The sequence below is a fragment of the Pseudopipra pipra genome, chromosome 3 (assembly GCF_036250125.1).
Source record: "Pseudopipra pipra isolate bDixPip1 chromosome 3, bDixPip1.hap1, whole genome shotgun sequence".
Classification (NCBI taxonomy): Eukaryota; Metazoa; Chordata; class Aves; order Passeriformes; family Pipridae; genus Pseudopipra; species Pseudopipra pipra.
This window is the reverse complement of record NC_087551.1, coordinates 89,397,680-89,421,912: the sequence shown is the minus strand read 5'-3', so window position 1 is coordinate 89,421,912 and position 24,233 is coordinate 89,397,680. Positions and strand designations below refer to the sequence as shown.

Here is a 24,233-nt window from a genome sequence, read left to right as displayed (position 1 = left end):
ATGTTATCATCTATCTCCTTGCAGGAAGAAACCCTCTATATCTAGGGCAGACAGCTCAAGTGGAAGTTTTACACTAATGCTATTTATTGAATTCTAGAAGTCTTTAGAGCAAAAACAGACAACTGTAGTTCCCTAACATACATACAAGAACAAAGATGCAGAGTTTTACTTTATACTACAACTAATGATGGCTTTGTTATCTTCCTACCAATTTTCTGTGGTAATTCTGTCCTAGCCTAATATCCTTCATACTCTTTTTTTTTTTGGCTGATTCCAACTGGTTGAGGTTCAATAAGGCCAAGTACCGGGTCCTGCACTTTGGCCATAACAACCCCATGCAGCACTACAGGCTGGGGACAAAGTGGCTGGAGAGCAGCCAGGCAGAAAGGGACCTGGGAGTTTGGACTGAGAGGAAGCTGAATGTGAGCCAGCAGTGTGCCCAGGTGGCCAAGAAGGCATCCTGGCCTGGATCAGGAACAGTGTGGCCAACAGGTCCAAGAAAGTGATTCTTCCCCTGTACTCAGTGATGGTAAGGCCACACCTTGAGTATTGTGTCCAGTTCTGGGCCCCTCAGTCCAGGAAGGATATTGAGGTGCTGGAGCAGGTCAAGAGAAGAGCAACAAGGCTGATGAAGGGACGTGAACACAAGTCCTGTGAGGAGAGGTTGAGGGAGCTGGGGTTGTTTAGCCTGGAGAAGAGGAGCTCAGGGGAGATCCCATCACTCTCTACAACACCCTGAAAGGAAGTTGTAGCCAGGTGGGCATCAGTCTCTTCTCCCAGGCAGCTTCAGTAAGATAAGAAGGCATGGTCTTAAGCTGTGCCAGGGGAGGTTTAGGTTAGATATTAGGAAGAAATTCTTTACAGAGAGGTTAATCAGACATTGGAATGGGCTGCCCAGGGAAGTGGTGGATTCTCCATCCCTGGAGGTTTTTAAGATGAGACTGGGTGTGGTACTTAGTGCCATGGTCTGGTAACCAAAGTGCTGTTTGGATCAAAGATTGGATTTGATGATCTCAGAGGTCCTTTCCAACCCAGCTGATTCTATGATTCTACCCAATTTACATTCTATCGGCTTTTGTCTTCTCTGACCTAGCCCAGCTCCCTTTAATCAGGAGATGGTCTCTTTTCCTTCTAAATAGGTGCCACTGTCAATAGCATGACTTATGGTCCTCTTGTGCCCATCTCAGATATGGTGTTCTATAGATGATCGTTAGAATTTGATAAGTGCAGCTACATTTTGTGAATCCTGCTAAGCCAGATTCATACTTTCTAATGACTGAACTGTTAACTACTGGCAAACGGTTTAATCCACATACCATTTGCCACTAAATTAGGTGTCTTGGAGTAATCTAGCTATGTCAATGTGATTGCCCTTTGTATCACATCTATAATCCTAACAAGTTTATTAGGAGAAAAAGGGAGGCACATGGCAGACAAATATAGATTAATATAGAAAAGAAGACAATTGAAGAATTAGATTTCATCAAACTCCTTTCAATTAAAATTCTTTACTATCTCTTTTTTTATAAGAGTCCTGAACAAATAGTTGCATTTTTCCTAGCATGAATGATTAACTCACTTCATGAATTATGCCTTTAATCCCTTTTCAATACCGAATTTTCCATTTTCCGAGATTTGTTAGCAATGCATGTTACTGATTCACATAACTTCCCTGCTACTTCCCTGAATATTCCTAGCTGCAAGCTTCAAGATTCTTGAAGATTCCATCAAAGCTCTCCAAGAATTCTGACAGCAAGCTTTTTTGATTCTTCCGCAACTGCACAAAAATGTTTGGAAAATACAACTTTTCTGAGGAATGTTAAAAAAAACTTGAACTATATGTCTCTCTACAGATCATTTCTGAAAAAGGTTTCAAAAATCAATACATTGTGTCAAAAGCTGTTTTTAAAAAGCAGCTTCTCTTAAAGCTGCTTCAATAAGCAACTTGCATACCTCCCCAGTGACTTCTTTTTTTATCTCAGCAGCTTGTGGTAGCCTTCACCTTAATAGTAAAAAACCCCAAGGTATTACATACTCCTGATTCTTATGTATTATGTCCATATCTTTGTAGCTCAGTAAACGACATGTAACACTGCAATTAATGTATATGGTATCCTCAGTACCTAAGACACCCCTACCTCTGTAGGCACAACAATGATGACTTCAAAATCCTTCCTAAATTCTAAATTTTCACTAGTTAATGTGCTCCACAATTCCTACACAGAATCACAATGATGTTCTGCACAGTTAAACTGTTGCTCCATTCCATCTTAGCAGTTCTTGCATATTGATGGAGAGATTGTGTCTTTTAAGCAATGGCCCAGGAAAGCTGTCAGCAACTGTTGTGATTTTGCTTGTTATGCATACAGAGAGAAATCTGCTGTACCCATTAGGCAAAGAAAGATTACTTTCCTGATGTGCCAGGCCTTCCTGACAGCTCAGCAGGAAAAGAAACCATTTCCAACTTGCTCCAATTTTTGTACTTTTAACAATTTGCATATATTTTGTCTACTTTTGCCTGTCTGTTTTGTCAATTTAGTTTGTCAGCTCTGCTGGCCAGGTGTATGTCTATCTCTATGCCATTGTAACAATTGACTCAGAAATAGTAATTCTGAGTCCTGAACCTAAACCACCATAGATTTAATAAGTATTGTAATATAAGAAATTAATAATTGGCAAATTGACAGCTATCTTACCAGTCTTTTAACACAACAGATAGACCTGATGTAATTCTTGGTGGGTTTACGTGCTCTGAAAAGTATATTTTGCTACTTAAACTGAAGATAGAGATAAATTCAACACATATTTGCAACTTTTCTGCAGCACAACAGACAATGGAAGAGATTAACTATACCAGTCCTTACCTGTTTTGCAAATGCACATTGGATTTCCATCCACTTGTGCCAAACAGGTTGAATTGTTGATACATGGATTGTAAGGCAGCTCACAAGGACTGAAGCGCTGGTGGCAGAAATCACCAGTATAAAATGGAGGACAAATGCATATAAACTGCCCCGGCTTCACAGACTCATAACAGGTGGCTCCATTCAAGCATGGTTCAGATTCACATTCATTTATATCTTCACTGCAGTCTGGTCCTGTCCACCCTGCTGTACATGTGCATCTGGATGGAGGGAAAAAAAAAAGTGTTGACATGGTGGCTGAATGAAAATCAACAACTTAGCCCAATTGGTTCCAACTATTTCTATTTAAAAAAGAAACAAAAATAGAAACAAAATCAATTATGTTTTTCATCTTTTCATAGCTTTTCTTTTCCTGGCAATTGTATCAGATTTCACTATGAATAAAAGTTATATTCAGCTTCTTCTCCCACCATTTATTCGAACAAAAGCAAAAAGACTTATTCTAGGTCACAGTATGACTCGGAGAATCATCTGGTTTAACAGATACTGACAGAATCATCTCTGGATCTTCTTTAAGCTGGAGCAACAGCACAAATTATCAAACATGAAATGGAAATTTCCTTAAGATTGAGGATTAGAAGGACATCTTTTCATATGTGTGAAACTAGTAGGTACTTCGGTGTTTGGGATGAAATGCACCAGGCAGCATATTCAGTCCACTCTAAGAAAGAGGGTAGGAGGTCAAAAGCACTATGAAGTATCCTATTTTCATCATGCTCTTTCTCTTTATGGTATTCTCTTGTGAAGATCTGTTAGTGATAAAACAGAAGAGAAAAACTGGACCGAAATCTAAATTACATCTGCTTGTAAAGAAGCTATCTTCGTGACTTAGATATCTTTTTTTATTCACAACATGAATATGATAATGTTCTATAAATTCAGATATAATAATTTGCTAATAATTTCAAAGTTTGCAGAGCAAAATTTTTTAATTTGCTGCAATAGAAGAAGGTTCATTATACTTCAAAAGTTATGTATTCCTGTTACTTTCACTGAAGATAAAAAGGAAATCAACATGTATTTGCAACTCATTTTCAGGACAAGAGACAATATGAAAGATGAACTATACCAGCTTTTGTCTACTTTGATCAATATTGATTTCAGGCATTAAAACATTCAAATATATCTTCATAGTTCTAATTTGATAAAAGGAATTGTTCTTAAATAATAAACAGGTCATTTAATGGAGAATCAGTAATGTAATTCTGTTCTGTAAGGCACAGGTATTGTTTGCCAAACAAAAGGCAAATTTCACCCTTTAAAACACTGCATTTACAGTGTTTTCTTTGGAATTTTTAATGTTCTATGTTATTGATTTTTGGGGTGTAATTTCCATGTCTCATGAAATGAAAAGGATATAATGAAGCAACTTTATCATTTGAAAGGCCTGAGTATTTTATCAATAAGGATTCAAAAATCAGGTTACTGTACGTTTCTCATGGGAAGAGAGCTATCAAAAGGCATTCAGGCAATCTTAAAATAACGCTGACAAAAATCACATTTTAGGACTCATTTATCAGTTCTAACATCCAAAACATACTTTTGGAAATATGGTTACAAGTAAATATGCTTTGTTACTCTATGCTTGTACACAAAAATCATACCTGCTTTTGTTATACATGACAGAATCAATCTAGTATCTAGAGGCAACGCCCACTAATTCTGCACCCACAACTCAACACTTTGTTTAATTTTCTCCTGATTAGTCAACACATAAAAGTATGAGCCTCTTACAAATTAAGTATCTCCAAATGTCTGAAACTGGACATAGTAGAACACTCTGTCCCAACAGATCAGAACACAGATGTTGTTTGTTTTATGGAAGCTCATTATTTTCTTGACTTCATTTATAAAGTTCTAAATAAGTAACTATCAATGAACTACTACAAAGTGTCTATGCTCCATTTTTAACTTGGAGAGCCTTTCACTTCATATTAGGAGAACATGGTTCAATTCTTAACTGCTCCGACTTCAAGGACATAACTGAGGTACAGAGGAGAGCACATTAAACATGTTTCATTCCCTTCTTCCTAATGAGTTTCATAACCGCCTTTGAGTTATCAAAACTATTCTGTATGGCCACAGTGAATATTAGGTCACTGAAACACAGCAGTTATTTATGCTACACAACTAGCCAGTCCTACCCTGGCTTCATGCCACCTGCCAACTGAGATGCAACAGTCAATATGAATGCAAAGAAGACAATCACAGAGCTTTTGTACTTGTTTCTGTACTATCAAAAAAGTTGCTGGTGACATCATTAAAAGTGAAAAAATATATAGTAGTGTCTATCCTGAGGCCCAGTTTTAAGAACAGAGACAAAATAAGGTAAGGAAGTGTTATGATTATTAAAGGCAGTTTATTAATTAAGCTACTATAGCTGGTATTCTTGGACACTATGTGATCAAAAGGCAAAAACCCAAACAGTCTTTTTCAAAATGACTATTTTTTTTTCACTGTGTTAGAAAAATCAAGATGATTTCTAGGATTCTCAGGGGAAAAAGAAAATAAAAAAGTTAATATATGCTTTTAAGAGACCATATAAAGATAAGATATTCAATGCTGAACTTCTTTGTGTTGTTTTACCAACATAAACATTTTTTTTCAATAACCAAATCCAAATATTCCCATTGATATTACAAAACCAAATCATGCATGGCTCTTTTCTGTAAACTATTCATTTTAACAATATAAGTCACATATAGCGCTTTAACTGTGAAATGCATAGAACTTCTTTAATACATACAGATCAGCTTCCATAAGAACTATCTGTTGACTTTCCATACAGCTCCCCACAAATTTAAGAGCTTTCTGTACAGTTACAAACCAAAGGAGAGGGTAGTGAAAATAGACAGTATAAATTATATTCATGGGTTTGTATTTTACTACCTGTTTAAACGTTAGAGTCCAAGTTGAAAATTGCAAGCTATAATCATGAACGGCATCCAAAAAACTAATATTGAAGTTCTTCTATCTCTATATGATGCGTTAAATATTAAATTCTTTGGTTCTTACCTGCTTTAAAATTCCCTTTTTACTTCTCACATTCCAGTGAAATATATAGGTATCAGTTGCTGTATATTCTACCTTAAAAGTTTTAAGGAATTAAATAAGAGGAAAGAATCTTAAGATTTCCTGAACGGTTGATTTTGGATAAAAGTTTCTGAGGTTCATCTAGACCCTCCTGCTCAAAAAAGGTTCAACTAGAGTTTTCTCATGTCTCAGTCCAGTCTCATTCTGAGTATCTCCAAAGATGGAGACTCCACAACCACTCTGGGCACACCTGTTCTACCACCTGACCACCCTCACATTAAAAGGGAGCAGTATCTTATCTTAAAATATTTCATATAGTTTAGCTTTTATCCATTACATCTTGTCCTGTCACTGGATACCCCTGAGAAGAGTCTGCCTCCACCTTTTTTCACTCCCTTCTATCAATTATTTACATACATTGGGAAGAACTTCCCTGAGCCAAAACCATTTTTTTCAACATGCTAATCAGAAAAGCAGTCTACTTTGAATCTTGAGAGTTCTAAAGTGGCTGTCTATCAATTAGAAAATCATATTGGTGGGCTTATTCCAACCTAGCTTAGCTAGAAGCTCTGGAAAAATGCCAAGATTTGACAAAAGCAGCAATGCAGATGCATACACCAGAGCAGAATAAATTTTAAAAGGAGGCATTCTTTTTGCTTTCAGACATCTTACACCAGAAAAATAGAAGAAACCAGTCTTTTCAGTTCTTGGTATTTCATAAAAAATTTTTCGGATAACATACAGATGTTTTTGCAGAAAAAATTGCAATATTTAAGATGCAGTAGAACTGCTTTTTCCTTAGTGGTTCAGTCAAAGAAAGAGGAATCCTAAACTGAGTTCTCAGGTACAGCATGCACATCATTCACCCACCTCCTTATTTCACAGGCTCTTGATGAGAAACAGTAAGACATTCAATGACGTTTAGGTCAGCCTGTTGGACATACAATACAGGGAACAACGGTCCATTCTACAGTAAGGATTTATGTTGTCTTGTTCATTCAATCAAACCAACTAACAGCCTGAGAAACCACAGTGCTCAGTGACAAGTTTATTCCTTGTAAGCTACAGGCTATTGGACCATTTGAAGTAGTGAAATGAAAGCTTGCTTTCAATATATACACAGATTGGAATTTAGAGCACAAACACACACCACAAAGCTCCAAGGACATACACTTCCAGTTCCCACAAAGGCTTCAAATACTCATTTTTCTCTCTCTTCTTTCCTCCTACAAATATATTTTTTTTCTTTTATAGCTGGAAATCTTAATGTGTTTTTTGTTTCACAAACATGTTCTGCCAGACTCTACCTGCAAAAGCAATTATGAGTTTACATCTGATGCTATTAGATCTCTGATGTCATATGTCACTCCTGGATGGTTTCCTTATATTTTCACCTATGTCTCTCCTCCTCTCCCCTGAATTTCTCTAAGCCTCCCTTTACTATCACTTCAAATATTCCTTTCCTACTTTATTCCTAGAGGTCTCCATTTGCAGCCAATCAAATATGACACAGATTAACTAATTAGAGAGGTCATTTTTGGTGGCAGCCTGGGCTGCAATGCTTATGCAATCATGCTTATGTAATCAGGTGCTTATGCCCTGATGGAATTAACAATCTTGAGGGATATGGGCCACCTGATGAGTAGTCAGGACCTTGAATTTTAGGAGAGAAAACTTTCATCTGATTGGCAGATTAGATTAGACTTTAGACCCAGTAGCAGATGAGATCCCCTAAGAAACTGCCTTCAGGAATAAGGGATCTAAACAAAGCTGGCAGCTCTTTAAGGACATTTGTTTTAGAGTGCAGGAGCTCTTGATTTCCCCACGTAAGAAATCAGGCAAAGAAGGCAGGAGACCGGCATGGTAAGTACCCCCTAGGTAAACCGAAATGTAAGAAGCAAATGTACAGGAAAAGAACAAGGGACATTTATCCTGGGCATAATATAGGATGATGTCAGGATACATAGGAGGGGAATTAGGAAAGCTAAGGCATATTTGGGGCTGAATTTGGCAAGAGATGGAAATAATAATAAGAAGGATTTTACATGTATGCTGGCTAAAAAAGTAAGAGTAAAGAAAATATACCTCTGAAATAAATAAGACAGGAGAACTGGTGACAACCTAAGCAGAGAAGACTGAGGTATTCAACCATTTTTTTGCCTCAATTTTCAATGTTTATGTCTCTTCACACATCTCTGAATCTCATGTCAGGGTCTGGGGGAACGAAGTCCTTCCAATCCTACGAGAAGGTCAGGTTTGAAATCACCTGAGGAACATAAACATACCTAAGTCCATGGGACTCAGTGGGATGCCTGAGGGAATTGGCTAATGTAGCTTTTTAGCCAGTCTCTATGACAGCTGAAAGGTGATAGCAGACAGGCAAAGTCCCCATTGATTGGAAAAAGGAAAGAGTCATGCACATTTTAAAAAAGAGTAGAAAGAACAACTCTGGGAGCTACTGACCAGTCAGCCTCACCTCTCTGCGAGGAAGACCATAGAACAGATCCTCTTGCAAGGTATTTCAAAACATATGGAAGACAGAGAGGCAATTAGAGACAGACAACATGGCTTTACCACGGGCAAATCATGCCTGACTAACCCAGTGGCCCTCTACAGTGGAGTGACTGTATCAGTGAACAAGCAAAGAGCTACAAATATCTGCCTTGAATTCTGTAAGGCCTTTGACACAGTTCCACACAATAGTCTTGCTTCTAAATTAGAAAGACAAAGGCTTGATGACTAGACTCTTAGATAAATAAGGAACTGGCTGGATGGCTGTGTCCAAAGATTTAGTTTCAAGGGCTCAATGCCCAAATACAGATCTGTAACAAGCAGTGTCCCTCAGGGGTCTATATGGAGACCAATACTATTCAATATCTTCTTTAGTGACATAGACAGTGGGATCAAGTGAGCACTCAACAAATGTGCAGATGATTCAAAGCTGAGTGGTTCAATTGATTTACTGAAGGGAAAGGGTGCCATGCAGGGGGACGTCAACATGCTAGAGAAGTGGGCCCATGAGAACCTCATGAAATTCAACAAGGTCATCTACAAGGTCTTACTCCTGGGTCAGCACAATCACCAGCATCAATATAAACTGGATGATGAATGGATTGAGGGAAGCCCTATGGAAGAGAACTTGGACATACTGGTGTATGGAAAATTGAGCCAGAAATGTGGGCTTGGAGCCCAGAATGCCAACTGTATCCTGGGCTGCATAAAAAGTAGCAAGATCGAGGGAGGTGATTCTGGCCCTCTACAGTGCTCTTGTGAGACTCTTCCTAGAGTACTCCACTCAGCTCTGGGGTCCCCAGTGTAAGATAGACATGGACCTGTCAGAGCAAGTTCAGAGGATGGTCACAAAAATGCTTGTAGGCTGAGAGAGTGGGGTCGTTCAGCCCAGAGAAGAGAAGGCTCTGAAGAGACTTAAATGGGCTTTTCAATAATTGAAGGGAGCTTACACAAAAGATAGAGAGACTTTTTAGCAGGGTCTATAGTGGCAGGACAAGAGAACAGTTTTAAACTGAGAGTGTAGATTCAGGACATAAGAAAACCATTTTTTATAATGAGGGTGGTAAGACTCTGGAACAGGTTGGCCTGAGAAGTTGTGGATGCCCCATTCCTGGAAGTGTTCCAAAGTCAAGTTGAACAGGGCTTTGAGCAACTTGATAAAGTGAAAGATCTCCCTGCCCCATGGCAGCTGGGTTGGATTAGGTGATTTTTTTAATGGTCCCTTCCAAAGCAAACCATTCTATGATTCTGTGATTCTATGACTTTTGCCATTGCTTGTATAAGGCCCCCAGCTGTGTCCTGACCCGACAGCTCACCCTGAGCTGTGTGTCACTGGTTTAACCCCTGTGCTGAGGCCCAGTGACAATGCATCCCCTGCTCCAGCTTCAGCTCTTGGAACAATCCCTCTTGGAAGGAGTGACACCTCTGTTCTGTGCCTGCTGTCAAACAATAGCCCTTTCTGTTCGGAGGTCTGGTGGCCACAGCCAGGCTACAGAATAAGAGAAGTGGGCAGTGATAGGGAGGTGCCTAAGACTAAGGATGAAACTAGTTGCTAAATCTGTTCTGCATCACAAAAGTAATGTTAGTTTTTATTCTGCTCTTTCTTCATGCTCTTTAATTGGCACACATATAATAATCTTTATGAACAATAGAAATGGGGTAGAATTTTTAAATGATTGAGGCAAAGTCATAAAGGATAATGGCAAAGACTAAAATTCCTATTTCTTTTATTGCTGTAGTTAAGAAGGCAGGAACAATTAACTCCTGAAATAAAAATGCTGTGTTATAAACTTGCTTACTCATTGCCCTTTTCTAGGTATGCCAGAAAACTTGGTTAACATGAATAACAGGAAAATATTTTCCACACCAGTGCTTTCTAATTCAAGCTCCTGAAATGAATCATACAGTTCAGCGCAGGTGTACAACCAATCCCCAAGGTCTGCCTGACTGTAGTATGGAGTTCTGGGCACTGTGAAAGTACTGAAGTATCCCATTGAAGGGAACCATAATGTTTTTTTTTAAGAATGGCATGTCTTGTTGCCTGAGAAACTCCTAAGTTACTAAGTTATAACTCTTAAGTTAAAATTAAAATCTTAATTAACTCAAATATATATATATATTTCACTGTAGTGTAGATAAAGTCCATCAATGATGGCATGTCAGGAGGGCAGGTATAAGCCTTTCAGCTTTGCTTTTGAGGAATACTAGGACATCCTTCATTATTACAGTTCATTGTGGTGAGGTTCTAAATGACTGGAACATTGTTGATTTTCAAGAAGGGCAAGATGAAGGACGTCAGAAACTACAGGCCTGTCAGTCTCACTGCCTGGTAAAGTTATGGAGAAGATTATTCTGGAAGTATTGAAAAACACCTCTAAGACAACGCGGTCATTGGTCACAGCCAGCACAGCTTCAGGAGAGGAAAGTCCTGCTAATCAAACCTGATTTCCTTTGATGACAAGGTAACCTCTACTTGATCAAGGGAAGCCAGTTGTAATCTTTTTGGATTTCAGTAAAGCTCTCAATACTGTCTCTCACAGGATCGTTCTGGACAAAATGTCCAGCACAGGGTTGGATAAACACATCATGTTGTAGGTGAACAATTGGCTCATGGGCCAAGCACAAAGAGTAATACTAAATGGGGTAGCATCAGACTGGCAACCTGTCACTAGTGGGGTTCCACAGGGCTCCATCTTAGGCCCTGTGCTCTTCAACATCTTCATAAATGACTTGGAAGCAGGACTGGAAGGGATACTAAGCAAGTTTGCAGATGATACTAAACTGGGAGGAGCTGTTGACTCCCTTGAAAGCAGAGAGGCCCTGCAGATCTCAGCAAATTATAGGACTGGGCAATCACCAATCATATGAAGTTCTAAAGCAAAAGTGGTGGATTCTGCACCTGGGATGGAACAGCCCTGGATGTTTTTACAGTCTGGGGAATGAGATGCTGGAAAGCAGTGCCACAGAAAGGGACCTGGGGGTTCTGGTTGATGGTAAGTTGAATCTGAGTCAGCAGTGCCCTGGCAGCCAGCAGGGCCAACCACGTGCTGGAGGGCATCAGGTAAAGCATCGCCAGCCGGTCAAGGGAGGGGATTGTCCTGCTCTGCTCTGCAGTGATGTGGCCTCGCCTTGAATATTGTGTGCAGTTTTGGGCACCACAATATAGGAAAGATATTCAGTTGTTAGTGTCCAAAGGAGGGCAACGAAGATAGTGAAGGGCCTTGAGGGGAAGCCGTATGAGGAGCAGCTGAGGTCACTTGGTCTGCTCAGCCTGGAGAAGAGGAGTCTGAGGGGAGACCTCATTGCAGTCTACAACTTCCTTGTGAGGGGAAGAGGAGGGGCAGGCACTGATTTCTTCTCTCTAGTGACCTGAGGGAATGGCCTGAAGTTGTGTCAATGGAGGTTTAAGTTCTTCATCCAGAGTGTGGTTGGGCACCGGAACAGGCTCCCCAGGGAAGTGGTCAAAGCACCAAGCCTGACAGAGTTCAAGAAGTGTTTGGAGAATACTCTCTTCCTCATAGTGTGATTCTTGGGGATGGTCCTGTTCAGGGCTAAAGACTGGACTTGTATGATCCTTGTGGGTCCCTTCCAACTCAGCATATTCTGTGATTCTGTGATTCTGTGGCTTGACAGACTTATAGTTCCTTTCCAGCCTAAATGATTTTAGGACTACGATATCATCCTTCATTATTACAATTACTAGAAGAGCCATCACCAATTTTTTGTAAATTGAGTTGCGATCTGAACACAGAGACTGAATTATCCTCTCATCTGCTCAATTTGGAGTAAGAAAGAGCTATTAAACCGCCGCAGTTTTGGTTAGTCAACAAGGAAGTTCAGTTCCTTGGGCTGTCGATCTGTCAATAGGAAGTTTCATTAGCAGTGAAATAAATAACAGCTTGGTTTGATTTTGATATCAGGGTTTAGAGATGTAACAGAACTAGTAGTGCTTGCAACAAAATATACCATAGAAAATTGCCATATAGCCAAGCCAAGCAATTTAAAGAAACCAGCCAAGCAGAGTAAATAAACAATAAAGAAAGGAACTTGTATTTACAGAAGGAGCCAAGCAAGCAACAGGGAGTTGTTGTATAACCAGTTGCATTGTCCTAGAAGAGTTCATAAAGTTTTCACTTAGAACTTTGAGGGCCCGAATAGAAATGACCACCAGAGATCCTTGGTAAAGCCCCTCAGAGACCTTATAAGGATATGTATATATGCTAATTAGTGCTGGGAAATACCATGAATATGTAATAGGATTGTGAGAAACAAAAATGAATAATCATGTAATGTGAATGTATAAGCTTTAGGTAAGATACCTTGGTATGCACTTTGGCAAAGTGATTCCCAGCTCATCCAACACACTGTAGTAAAAGAATGTCTGCCTCCATAAACTCACAAATTGAGTCTTAGAGGTTTCTTTAAGAGCCGAATTTTAGGCAACAATTTCAGTTATGAAGTTCAGGGCATAAAAAGATTAAACAAAGGAAGAAATAGCTAAGAAGTTGATCCATTATCCAGTGGTTTTGATTCCTCAATACGCTCATTTCTGCCATGATCAAATGATAAATAAGTTTCCAAACTGTGTGCGGCAAGAAAGTGGACACACAGGAAGAAATATCTCCTCTTCCCCTCTCATCTCTTTCCAAAGGATTAATCAGTAAGTGAGCAAAGAGCAATTTGTGCATCATAGAGTAAATCAATAGGTGAACATCAATTTATAAATTAAATTATGAAAGAAAGTTCACCTGCTTTTATTGGCTCTTAGAATAATGATGGGGAGCTGAAATTAGGAAAAACAAAATTATTACCTTTGTCATACATACACCTACCATTTTTTAATTTAACTGAGATGTAGATACTGGCTTATGGGAAGTATATACACCACTTCCAGTCTTCAAGTTAATCCAAAACGGTGGCTAAGAAAACATAGATAAAGTACTTGGGGAATGGTACCAGGTAATGACAGGCATGCACAGATGAACTCTTTATTGTGTGCCTAATAATTTTAAGTGTCTGAGATTTTTGTATCATGGAACGCAAAATACATGTAGGATTATGATGATTAATAATGTATTTCTGAATGAGAAATCAGAAGGATTAACCTTTTTGCATAGAAAACATGAAATAAAATACAAATAAATAAAATCTGCAAATATAATATGGTGAACCTTCTTGGCTTGTTCTTAAAGCTGAAAATGTAAGTGAATATTGACCCCAAACTAGAGAAAAATTATTTGGGAGATACAATGCTGGAAAGAGAGAGAAAAAGATTATGTTTCTACTACTATAATAGTGTCTAGGTGTGCTTGTTGCATGCGTGATGCAAACAGAAGAACTTCAGGGGGCTTTTGTAGTTTTCATTCCCTTCCAGTTTAATTGCTTCAGCCTTTTATTAATTTTTTCCTTGTTTTTAGGGTATATTTTCTTTATTCTGTATACTTTCCTCCCATAATCCTCTGCTCATATTCTTCCCTTTGGTAACAGTAGCTAAAATTTATTCCTAATATTCTGTGTATTCAGGAACATGACACATCAATAAAAAAAAAAAAATTTAGAGCATCAGATAGAGAAAGTTACATTTGTTTGTTTTCCATATATTTCTTCCTTAATCCTCTCTTTGAAGCAATGAGTTCACACAATCACAAGGTAACATTCAGCTCAATGAGACAACAAGCTGTATTTCAGCTTTTACTTTCAGCTCTACTTCAGCTGCAATGCACACATTTCTGTTTTAGGAAACAGAATTTTACATCCTACAAAGGGTATTTCAACTCTCAACTTCCAATTTTTTTAATGCCGCTGTTTTTCTGTATCCATTTTCCTGAATCAGAATACAAGATACATCTTATGTCGGGCTGCAGGCAACTTTCACACTACTGAGCCACAGAGATGAGGTACATACTCCGTTCCTTTTCAGATCAAGCTATTTTCTTATTTCAAGAAGGATAACAGAACACATTATCTGATCTACAAAGCCAGATGAAATTACACTGTTTTCTGTTTCAGCTGGTAAACATTCAAATAATTAAAAATCACCAGTAAAACTGTCTTATTAGAAAAAAATTGTGTTTTAAAAGCCTAAATTTGGAATACTTTTAATTAAGGAAGACAACAAAGTAAGTATAACTGAACATTATTGCCGTCCTATGGCAGGATCACTCAGGCCATATAGCTTGGAACCAGAAAATACAATACGGTTTGGTACCAACAGTCTTTTTAATAGACCAGGACCACATAGAAAACAAATGTTGAAGTTTCTTGCCATAAGTCTTGTGTACTGAAATTCCTATTTTAGATGCAGCAGAAATTCATCTAAAAATACAAAAAAAGTTACTCCCATGTTTTGGGAGTATTTTTTTCGATTTTGCTTTCCTGTTTTGCTTATTATCTAGGGTACTAGGAAAAACTACTTACCATGTTCAAGATTTTTAAAAATATTTAAAAATGCTGTCTCCCAAACTGCCAAAGTTACATGGAAAGGCTATCAGTCATGTGAAAATTTTGGAATGCAGCTTAGCAAGTTAACACACAACAGAGTCAAGAGTAAGAAAGATATGTCTGCAGTTGTGTTTAGTGTGTAAAACAATTTTCTGAGCAGTACCATTAATTTCTTGAATTACTGCAGACCCCCCCCATAGAATGTTATGAATTTTGGCATGTGAAGCTGTTTTTTTGAGTAGCATCCTCTATTAACTAAACCCCCTTTAAACTTCCTTTAGGTCCTGACAAAATGCAAAGGGAAAAGGACACACATTTCTTTTTATCTTGCCATCTCTTGTCCCTAACATCAAGAGTTGCATTTCTTGCCTATATGTCCTTCATCCCTCACTGGAACAACAATAAGTATAACAGTACAAGGTAACTGAAGATTTTACCCAGCAATCTGACAGTAAATACACAATTTGTATTCTTTCTAACAGGCAACATTTCTCCAAGATTTGTGAAAGAGAAAACCCTTAAGTTGTGAAAGCAGACCATCAGTAAATGAATTTGAGAGTGAATAGCAAGTAAATAATCTACCTCCAGTATCTTGGGTGGTAGTGATTGACTTTAGTAAAGAAAAAAGAAATGTTATTTCATTCTTTCAAGAATCAGAGAGAATCAGTTGTCATGTGGCCTTCAAGAGTTACATAAAGTCAATCTGTTAGTCTCAGATGGTAAATAAGTCAGCTATCTGGATGACTCACCATCTTTCAAGGATTCTGAATAAAAGGATTCCATTTCCCTGGTTGCCTGTTTGCTTGTGTTCTTCCCTCTTAATTTAATGCTGATCTTTGATGACAACTGTGGTAGTACTGGGTTTATTGCTGCACCTACAGAAACTGGTATCTTCAACACTATTTCCCCTTGGAAATCTCTTCCTCTGTGCTAGATTGCAGTGTAAAGGGCCTAGTTTGTATGGAAATTAGCTCAATGCATTTTCTCAGTTTGTATTACTCTGATATTTTCTGAGAGTTACAGTTACTAAAACTCTTACAGTGTTTTAGTACATCGATTTTGAGACAAGTCCTCTTTGACCTGAGAAATCTGAAAGGAAGAAGAATGCTACACTGAAACACTAGAAGCTATCACCCAAGTGCAGGCAATAACCCCTCCAGGAGAGACATTTGTTAAATTTGGAAAGTTTAGCAATGCAACAGTAATTCTGTCAATTGACCTCAAAGCCCTTCGCCTTGTGTACAGAGATGGCACTGATTACAGAAAAGAAAAAATGAACTCTTTGGTAGAGTGCTAACAGTGAAAGGTACTTTTGCTCTGGGAGAGTAAAGGAGATCTTTCCTGGTCTGTTCCTTCCGCCACAGGCAACAAAAAAAGACCAAGTAAAGGTAATTAAAATTGCTGCTCTTTATTAACAATAATTAGCACAGCAACATGAAGTGGTAGATAACATGCTGCAACTCTGAAATTTTATGAAGCATGAACAATACAAATCTAACCCTGAAGATAGATTACCTTGACATTTAGAAAATTTGACATGAAAAAGAATTGAATGTAATGCACACCAATTCAGAAGTCTGTACAAATGACCTCTGCATAATGGTTTGAACAGATGAGACAAAGAAATATTTCTCTCCCTCATGTGTCAGGCTGTTTCTGAACTCCACAAACACTTTTGTCATTTAAGCAAGATATCTTCATTAGCTTTTTTTTTTTTTCCCCCGATGTTCAATGGCTAATTTTTGAGTTACTTTCAGAATTGTCAGTTGATCTCTACCTGGAGTCTACTCAAACCCCAAGTGTATCACAGAAGAGGCACTATCGGATCCAGGAATGGAAGCAGTGGTGTAAAAAAGCATGTATTTGATATTTGAATAAATGAATTACTATCCTTTTTTTTTTCATTCCAAACATAGAACACATTGAATACTTTATACCTAGAACCAATTAGGTAACCATATACTATCAATGTTTATATATTTTAAGAGCTCTGCTGAAGAATTTTCAACATTCAGAAGCAGTCAATTGCACATCAAAGCTTATCTGGTTGATCACTTAGCATGAGAACAACTCTCCCAGTGCCAATCTCAACATTATGAACTCAGATTTTCAAAGGAGTCTATATGAAATAAAACATTCGAAAAGATAGAGTGTCATAATTAATACGGGCAGCCTAGAAAATACTTTAGAAATAGATTAAGAAGCAGGGATGTTTCTGTTCTCACATTTGTTATTAAAATAACAGAAAGAAAAGAAAAAAAATTGCACAAACTGACCTTTGTCGATACGCCAAATTATAATCTCCTACCATTCACCTAATGATGTTAGTGGCTTGTAACTTCAAACAAACAACTGACACAGTAACATTTCATCCCCCATGACTAAATTTACCCAGAGACCACCAAACACAGACCTGGCTGAGGTTTACCTGAAAAGCATTATTTAAGTAAACCCTTGAAAAATTTTATCAAAGAGTGCTACAACTTCCAAGTATATAAACAAGGACAAAATAAGCATTTTTAAGTCAGACAGTATTTCCCAATATTAAAAACAAACAAAAAAAATATCTGCACTGCTCAAATACTGCAGTCACACAGAGATAGCTATTTCCCTACTAGAGATTCTGTTACAAAACAAAATCTGTCTTGTCATGTCCTGGCAACCAGCATTTCAAAAAATAGCTTTGTCCTTATAAAGATTATCATTCTGATATAAGCTATAAAAATAAGAAACAAAACTTATTTTCAGTTGGTCTTCAAGAGTCAGTTATGTCTTTATCTACCTTTGATATTTACTGTAATATAAGCAATCCAACTTTCTTCTATGGGTGTCTGACTGAGTTATTTCAATAAGGCAAACCTATGAAAATTTTATGACTGTCCTTTCCAGACAGGGAATGAACAAGCCCAAGAGACATACATAACAATACTTATGGATGCTCATAGAGATGTGTGACTTTTGTGTTTGTGGCCCCTTTTCTCTACTTGTGACTTTCAAAGATAAAGACTCTCTTTTATAACTCTGATAGATTTTTTTCATACATCCAAACTGGAATTTTGTGGAAGAAAATATGATGATCCTGCATTTGTCTGCTTGCTCTTGCTGATGAGTGAGCACTGTTTTATAGAGGGACCTCTAATAGTGTACTATCTGTAATTGCAGTCTAAATAAACTTTCCTTTAATACTTCTATTGATCTAAAAGAGCATAATAGTTTAAATCCCAAACAAACCCCAAAAGACTATTAACTAAAACTCAGTTACTCAGAGAAACTAGTGGTGGGGAAGGCAATGCTGATTTTCTAATTGTGTTGTGTATAGTTTACTTATACTAGAACCATTTAACGTAGTTTGTACATGCATACGTATATATTTCTTAATGTAATGTCATATAAAATCAATTATTTCAAAGATGCAACTGTTTTAGCTGAATAACTCATACTTTTCCAAACATATTTTCTAAATATACAATAATGTTTTTCTCCAAAACCAATTTTGTACTTGCTAGCCTCTTCTGGGTTTTAAAAGGAAATTGTGACTGTTATGCTCCGAAAATCTTTTTCTACTTCAAAATAAAAAAAAAAGCCTCATAATTGAAGATGAAACCTTACTTTTGTTTTTGCTGTGAAACCTTTTCAAGACAAGATAAACACAGATAACAGGTAACTTTGACATTAAAACTGACGGAATAAATTTACGAAAATTTTGACTCTTGACAATTTTAGAATTGCTATAAGAACATAAGTTAAGGAACAATGCCTCCGAAACCGATGAAATCTCTTGCAAGAAGTGAAACTAACTTCCAAGAAGTTTTACTTATGACCTTTCAAAATAGAGGAAAAAATACAGTTTTTATAATAATGAGAATGGGATCTACGTCCTGCCCTTTTATGTGGAACTGTTTATTACTTATTCTCCATGGTTCAAAAGACAAGCCATTGAATTTCAGTTTTCATATCATTACTACATAACATGATGAGGGGACGAATTATGTCAAAGATGAATTGTGTCCAGTAATTTAGCGAATTTTGTCTAAGAGGAGGTTATGGCAGATAGCGTCGAAAATCTTGCTAAGGTTAAGCGAAGCAGCATCCATTGTTTTCCCATTATTTGTCAAGCCAGTCATCTCACTGAATGCTATCATTAGGAATGCTTTCCCCTTTGTGAAACCATGCTCCCAGTCACCTTCTTTTCCATCATGTGTGTGGAAACAGTTTCAAGGGTTATTTGCATCATCACCTTCCCAGGGGCCAGGTGAGGCTGATCAGTCCACAGTCTCACATATCCCCATTCTGGCCTTTCTTGAAAGTAGCAGTGACATTTTCCATTTCTAGCCTTCTTTTTTTCTGCCTTTTCCCATTCCATTCTCTGGCATATTTGTGTTTTCTGTCTTTCTCCAATCCTTAGGAACCTCTCCTCGCCACCAAGACCTTTTAGAGACTACACAATGACATGAGCCAGATCTCTCAGGATTCATGATACTTCCCATCAGAATCCTGCAGCAGAGAGTCTCCCAGTGTTTGCCATCACTCATCCTTCCTTCTGGTGTTGCCTCATGACTCAGGTTTAGTTGATTCCGATGCTTCACTGGACAGACCTTCTAGTTCCTTCTCTGCTACCGGGTCACTGAACTTACTTTTTAGTGGCAGAGTTGTAAATAGGTCAGGAGCCCTCATCCAGTTGTGAATGTTACAGGTTTCTAACCTTTATCACAACTGGAGTGTCCATTTCCAAAACTCCTGTGCACAGACTCTACCTGATTTGCCTTCACTATGATTGGGAGTTCAGGTTCTTGTATCTGTAGGGCCTTGGAGAACATGGTGTTCTTATCTCATCTGCACAGTCTGCTGACTGCCTCCTGTAGCTGGTTTACTTGGCAGCACAGATCCTCCTCCAGCATACAAGTACTTCCTCCAAGAAAGGGCACTGTGCCCTCTGGTTCCAGCCTCAGAAAGAGGTCCCAAACATCTTTGCAGCCCCAGGCCTGCAGAACTGCATTCTCCCTGAGGAGCTCAGTCTGGTTTGAGGTCTCTAACATGTAGTGGATGGTCAGGGATAGCGCCTGTAGCACCTCACTACGAAAGTAAGTAGTGTTCTCGGTGGAATTTCTGGGCCTCTTCTACTCTGTTGGCTGTGCTCTGGGCTTGAAAGTTACACTGAAAGTTACACACACTCTTCCTAGGATTTGCTGAAAGGATTCTTGACTGTCCTTAATGAGGGGTCAGCTGGAAAGAAAAGGTCTAAATCTCCATCAATTAAGAAAAGTTTGCAACAAAGCTTGTGCAGAACTACTACAGTTGGTTAGCAGTCACAGCCTTCTGTAGCTACTCCTTCCTGAGAGCACCAAGCACCCTGAAGCTCCCCAAAGAGTTCCCAGCAATCCTCTGATAACCCCAGAAGGAGTTCCCAGAAAACTAAGCATATCTCAAGCAAGAGCCCAGAAAATGCTGTGCAAGCTGCTTCATCTGTTAGCTGTGCTCACATATTTGCACATTATTTGCACTGAAAGTGTTTAACTGCACTACAGCCATGATGAACTTATATTACATTTCATATGTGCACAAATCTATACATCAGGTACCTTATTATTTTAGAAACTGATTTGCACTCCTATTTAACCTGTGAGTTTGTTTCATGTCTCTTTAGGTGTTTGTAAACAAAATACATTACAAAAAAATTATTTAAAATACATCACCTAATGATAAAATATATCATGGGGAACAATCCTTCTGTTTGGGAGGAAAAAGTTGATGAACTGATTTTGGGGGGTGGGGAGGTATTTACCAGGTACTTACTGCATGTTGTTTTAAATTTTAATGTTTCATTAGGATTTTGAATAAAAATGACCTTGCCCTTTGAGAAGACTACTGAATTATGGCCAAAAGATGCCCTAAGGGGTGCAAAATGTCAGTGACTTTTTAGTAGATGCTGCTGAGATGGCATAGCAATATTTTCTTGTTTGCTTAAGGCGATGGAAACCCTAAAGCTCATTTCACACACTGTAGTATAACAAGCAGCATACTACACATTTCTAGCTGTTAGCAGTATTACCAGAGATGAACTATAAAACACTTGCTATCTTTGGAGGAAGCACTTGTTTTTACTTTCACAAATTTCTTTAGGTAATTAAATCTTTTAAAGATGGTTTTGAGTAAGACGTGTGTACCTAACTTGGTACTAGGATGAGGAAAAACCCTACTATTCCAAAAGAAAGATAAGTTAGATGTGCAACAGACAAATGTTTTGAGAAAAGTCTCCACAGCAAGAAAGGAAGAGTTAGCCAAAGAACCCTGAAGAAATGCCAGATAAGAAGCCAGTTGTTGCTTGCAAGAAAACGTTTCAGCATTTGGCATCTGGGACCGTTAAATATCAAGGTGATCCCCATCTGTGGGAAAAGCTGTTTATTGCTTCCGGGGGAAAAAAAGTAAGGAAGAGTATAACAGTAGTTAAAAGGAATGCAGTAAAAACAGAAGGCAAACTGAACACAGCATTCAAATTACAATCATATCACGATTTACCTTTGAATTCCATGACAGTTTAAAACTCATTCATTCAGAAATAAGCATATCTTTAAAATACACTGTGTAAATAGGCATGCTTTTACTTGTAGATCTTTCACATGTTCACACATCCTTAACTTAGGAATCACCTGCTTCTAAAACTTGGCACAGAAAAATTCTTGCACAGTTCTGAGGAAACGCAGAGGCTGATTTTGACTTTCCTTTTCTGAATAAATCCTCTCTGGAAGGGGGTAAAAAAAGTGGTTTTCTGTAACACTACTCTAATTAAAGTTCATGGTGTGCATGACACTGAATACATCCTGATGACATAAGACTAGTCTTTGTTTAAGAACTTAGATGACAGTTAAACTAATGAAAAATTATTTTTTGTTCTGAAAAGAAGGTATGGCTTCAAATGCTATGAAGCAACAGGACAAGATGTTGTATTTGGGAATGTACCGAGAAAGTAACAAGAGGGAGTCAGGATAAGTCTAGCTCTGGCTGACAATACAGTTATTCAAATTGTCAGCTCACATAAATTATTATCTAAATAAAGACAAAGAAAGGTGATCATGGCATGGTTACTAATTGAAGAAGCATTGCTAAGGAAGACTACTGCAATGTGAGATGAGTTCTGAAATTACTCAAAATACTCACCTCTATGAACAAAATTCATTATTTCAGATGGAGTCAAAAGGGAGGTAGGAAAACCATGGCGCCTTACAGGACAGGATAAAGAACAAAAGAGTTTAAATGAAGAGCATTTAAATACAGAAAACATATTTGCATATTATCAGTAATTTCTCAGAAGTGCTTAAGGAACTTAAGACTCAAACTTTAAGGTGACATTGGCATTTACCAACTTTCGTCCTCGCAGAACTTAGTGGGAAGATATTTCAGCAGCAGGACCACCTCTGAAAAGAAAAATCTAGCTCCTAGAATTAGAGGCATACAAATGACATTACAAAACTATCTATAATTTTTTGACTACCTATGTGTGATCCAGTCATAACTTGAAACAAGACCCAGATCTGTATCACATTTAGCCAAAAGAAAAGGACTATGGCACTCAAAAAAGGGAGCCTAGAAGCAGGCTAAAGGAACTCTACTCAATATTTTTTCCAGACATATGCACCCTAAAATAGCATGGCTGGAGAATATGAGTAAATATTTTGTAACACCATACCACCACTCACAGCATTTCGTAACACAATTAGGTTTATAACATCCATATTCTGAAGGGGCAATGGACACCTTGATATAGATGCACAAATAGGGTGTAGAAAACATGTGCCAGAACTAAAATCTAAAGGATAAGAATGAGCAGGCAGGAAAAATGTTGGTCTCCAAACAAAAATAAATGAAAAAACAACCCAAGCAGGAAGGGGTCTTGATTGCAAAAGTAAGATGTCAAGGCCAGATAAGATAGCATTTTTCTTTTGGAGAAGGGGAGCAGAAAGCATAAAACATTGGTGATAAATGAAGAGAGGAAAGACAGGGAAAAATGAGGACAGGCCACTGTGATTCCTGCTTCTCTCACTGAAGAACTGGACTTCAGTTTACTCAGGGATTATAAAGTAGTGTCTTAGTGGATTGATTCAACTGCTGACAAAGGATAACCTTTCCTGTACTCAAGTGAAAAAAAACTAAAACTGTTATAAAAAATATAAGATGCATAGATGGCATCAGAAAATATAGTTAGGTAGGTCTAATGTCCTGTTTAGTACAGGCAAGTCCATTGGTATGTTATAACAAGAAAAACAGCAATAAGACACTTACCAGTTTTGTTCTTTATAAACCCCTCAACAACAGATACTGATAAAATGGTAAATAGTATGAATCTGTGGGATTCAATGTGAGTACAGAGAAAGTATAGAGTACTTTGGGAAGACATTTAATTCTCCAAGTTCTAATGTCATAATGATTACAGCCGAGTTCCAAACTATTCTACATCATTAGAAACTCTGGTTCATCTGTAAAGTTTTTGCCTATTATTTTGCAAGAAGAGTTGAAGAGATTTTCACCTAAAGTTTCCTTGTAAGTTGGTAACAGCAGAGGAGTCACAGGGGCTTTAATTAGGGTTTGATGTTTTTAGGGCTAAACCTCAGAAGTATCAGGAGAGCTGATACAATAGAGAAGAAATAGGGAATTCAGCTGGAAGTAGATACATCTCTCAATAAATGTTCAGAGACATAATTTGAGAGATCATGTTATTGTGAGAAACAAAGTGAGGTTCATAGGGTACTGGAAATACATGCATGAAACTATTCTAAATTAATATATTTGCTGTGCCATGTGCCAAACTGAAAAGTGAGAAGGAAGAAAAAGGTATTTTTTATTTTATCAGCTGAACATAATTTAACTCAAATGAAATGGAAAATATCTAACAAACTATTCAAGCTTGACTATTGATTCAGTATATTTCTTACCTGTTTTTTTTTTAAAAAATATGCACTTGAGAAGGCTTAATTTTTTTCCTGTTAGAATGTGATTTATTTTCCTATGATGGAATCCATAAAGAAAAGCACTCTTTTCTGCCATAATTGTTGATTCTTCAGTTTTGGCAGCTAGTTTTCATATCAAGATTCAACAAAAAATAGCCCCAGCTAAAAAATTGAACTTAAAGTGAATTTTTTAATTAGTAATTATGGTTTGTATTATTATTTTTTGATTACAGATTTGAATTTGGTAGGGACATGTTTCATTTTGTATTATATTCACACTTTTTCTTATACAAAAATATATTTGTTGTGTAATAAATTACCTAGTTTTTAAAGATATGATGTTTTCAGCTGGATTTGCAAATACTTAAGAGAAAGTAAACTA

At 37.7% G+C, this 24,233-nt stretch overlaps 1 protein-coding gene across 1 annotated transcript in view; it reads right to left on the bottom strand.

The window, feature by feature from the left end:
- EYS (eyes shut homolog) overlaps nucleotides 1-24,233 on the bottom strand; it is an 863,631-nt gene that overhangs the window by 466,256 nt on the left and 373,142 nt on the right. The window contains exon 23 of the mRNA XM_064650232.1: nucleotides 2,865-3,124. Coding sequence (XP_064506302.1) covers nucleotides 2,865-3,124 — 260 coding nt within the window. The remainder of the gene's footprint in view (nucleotides 1-2,864; nucleotides 3,125-24,233) is intronic.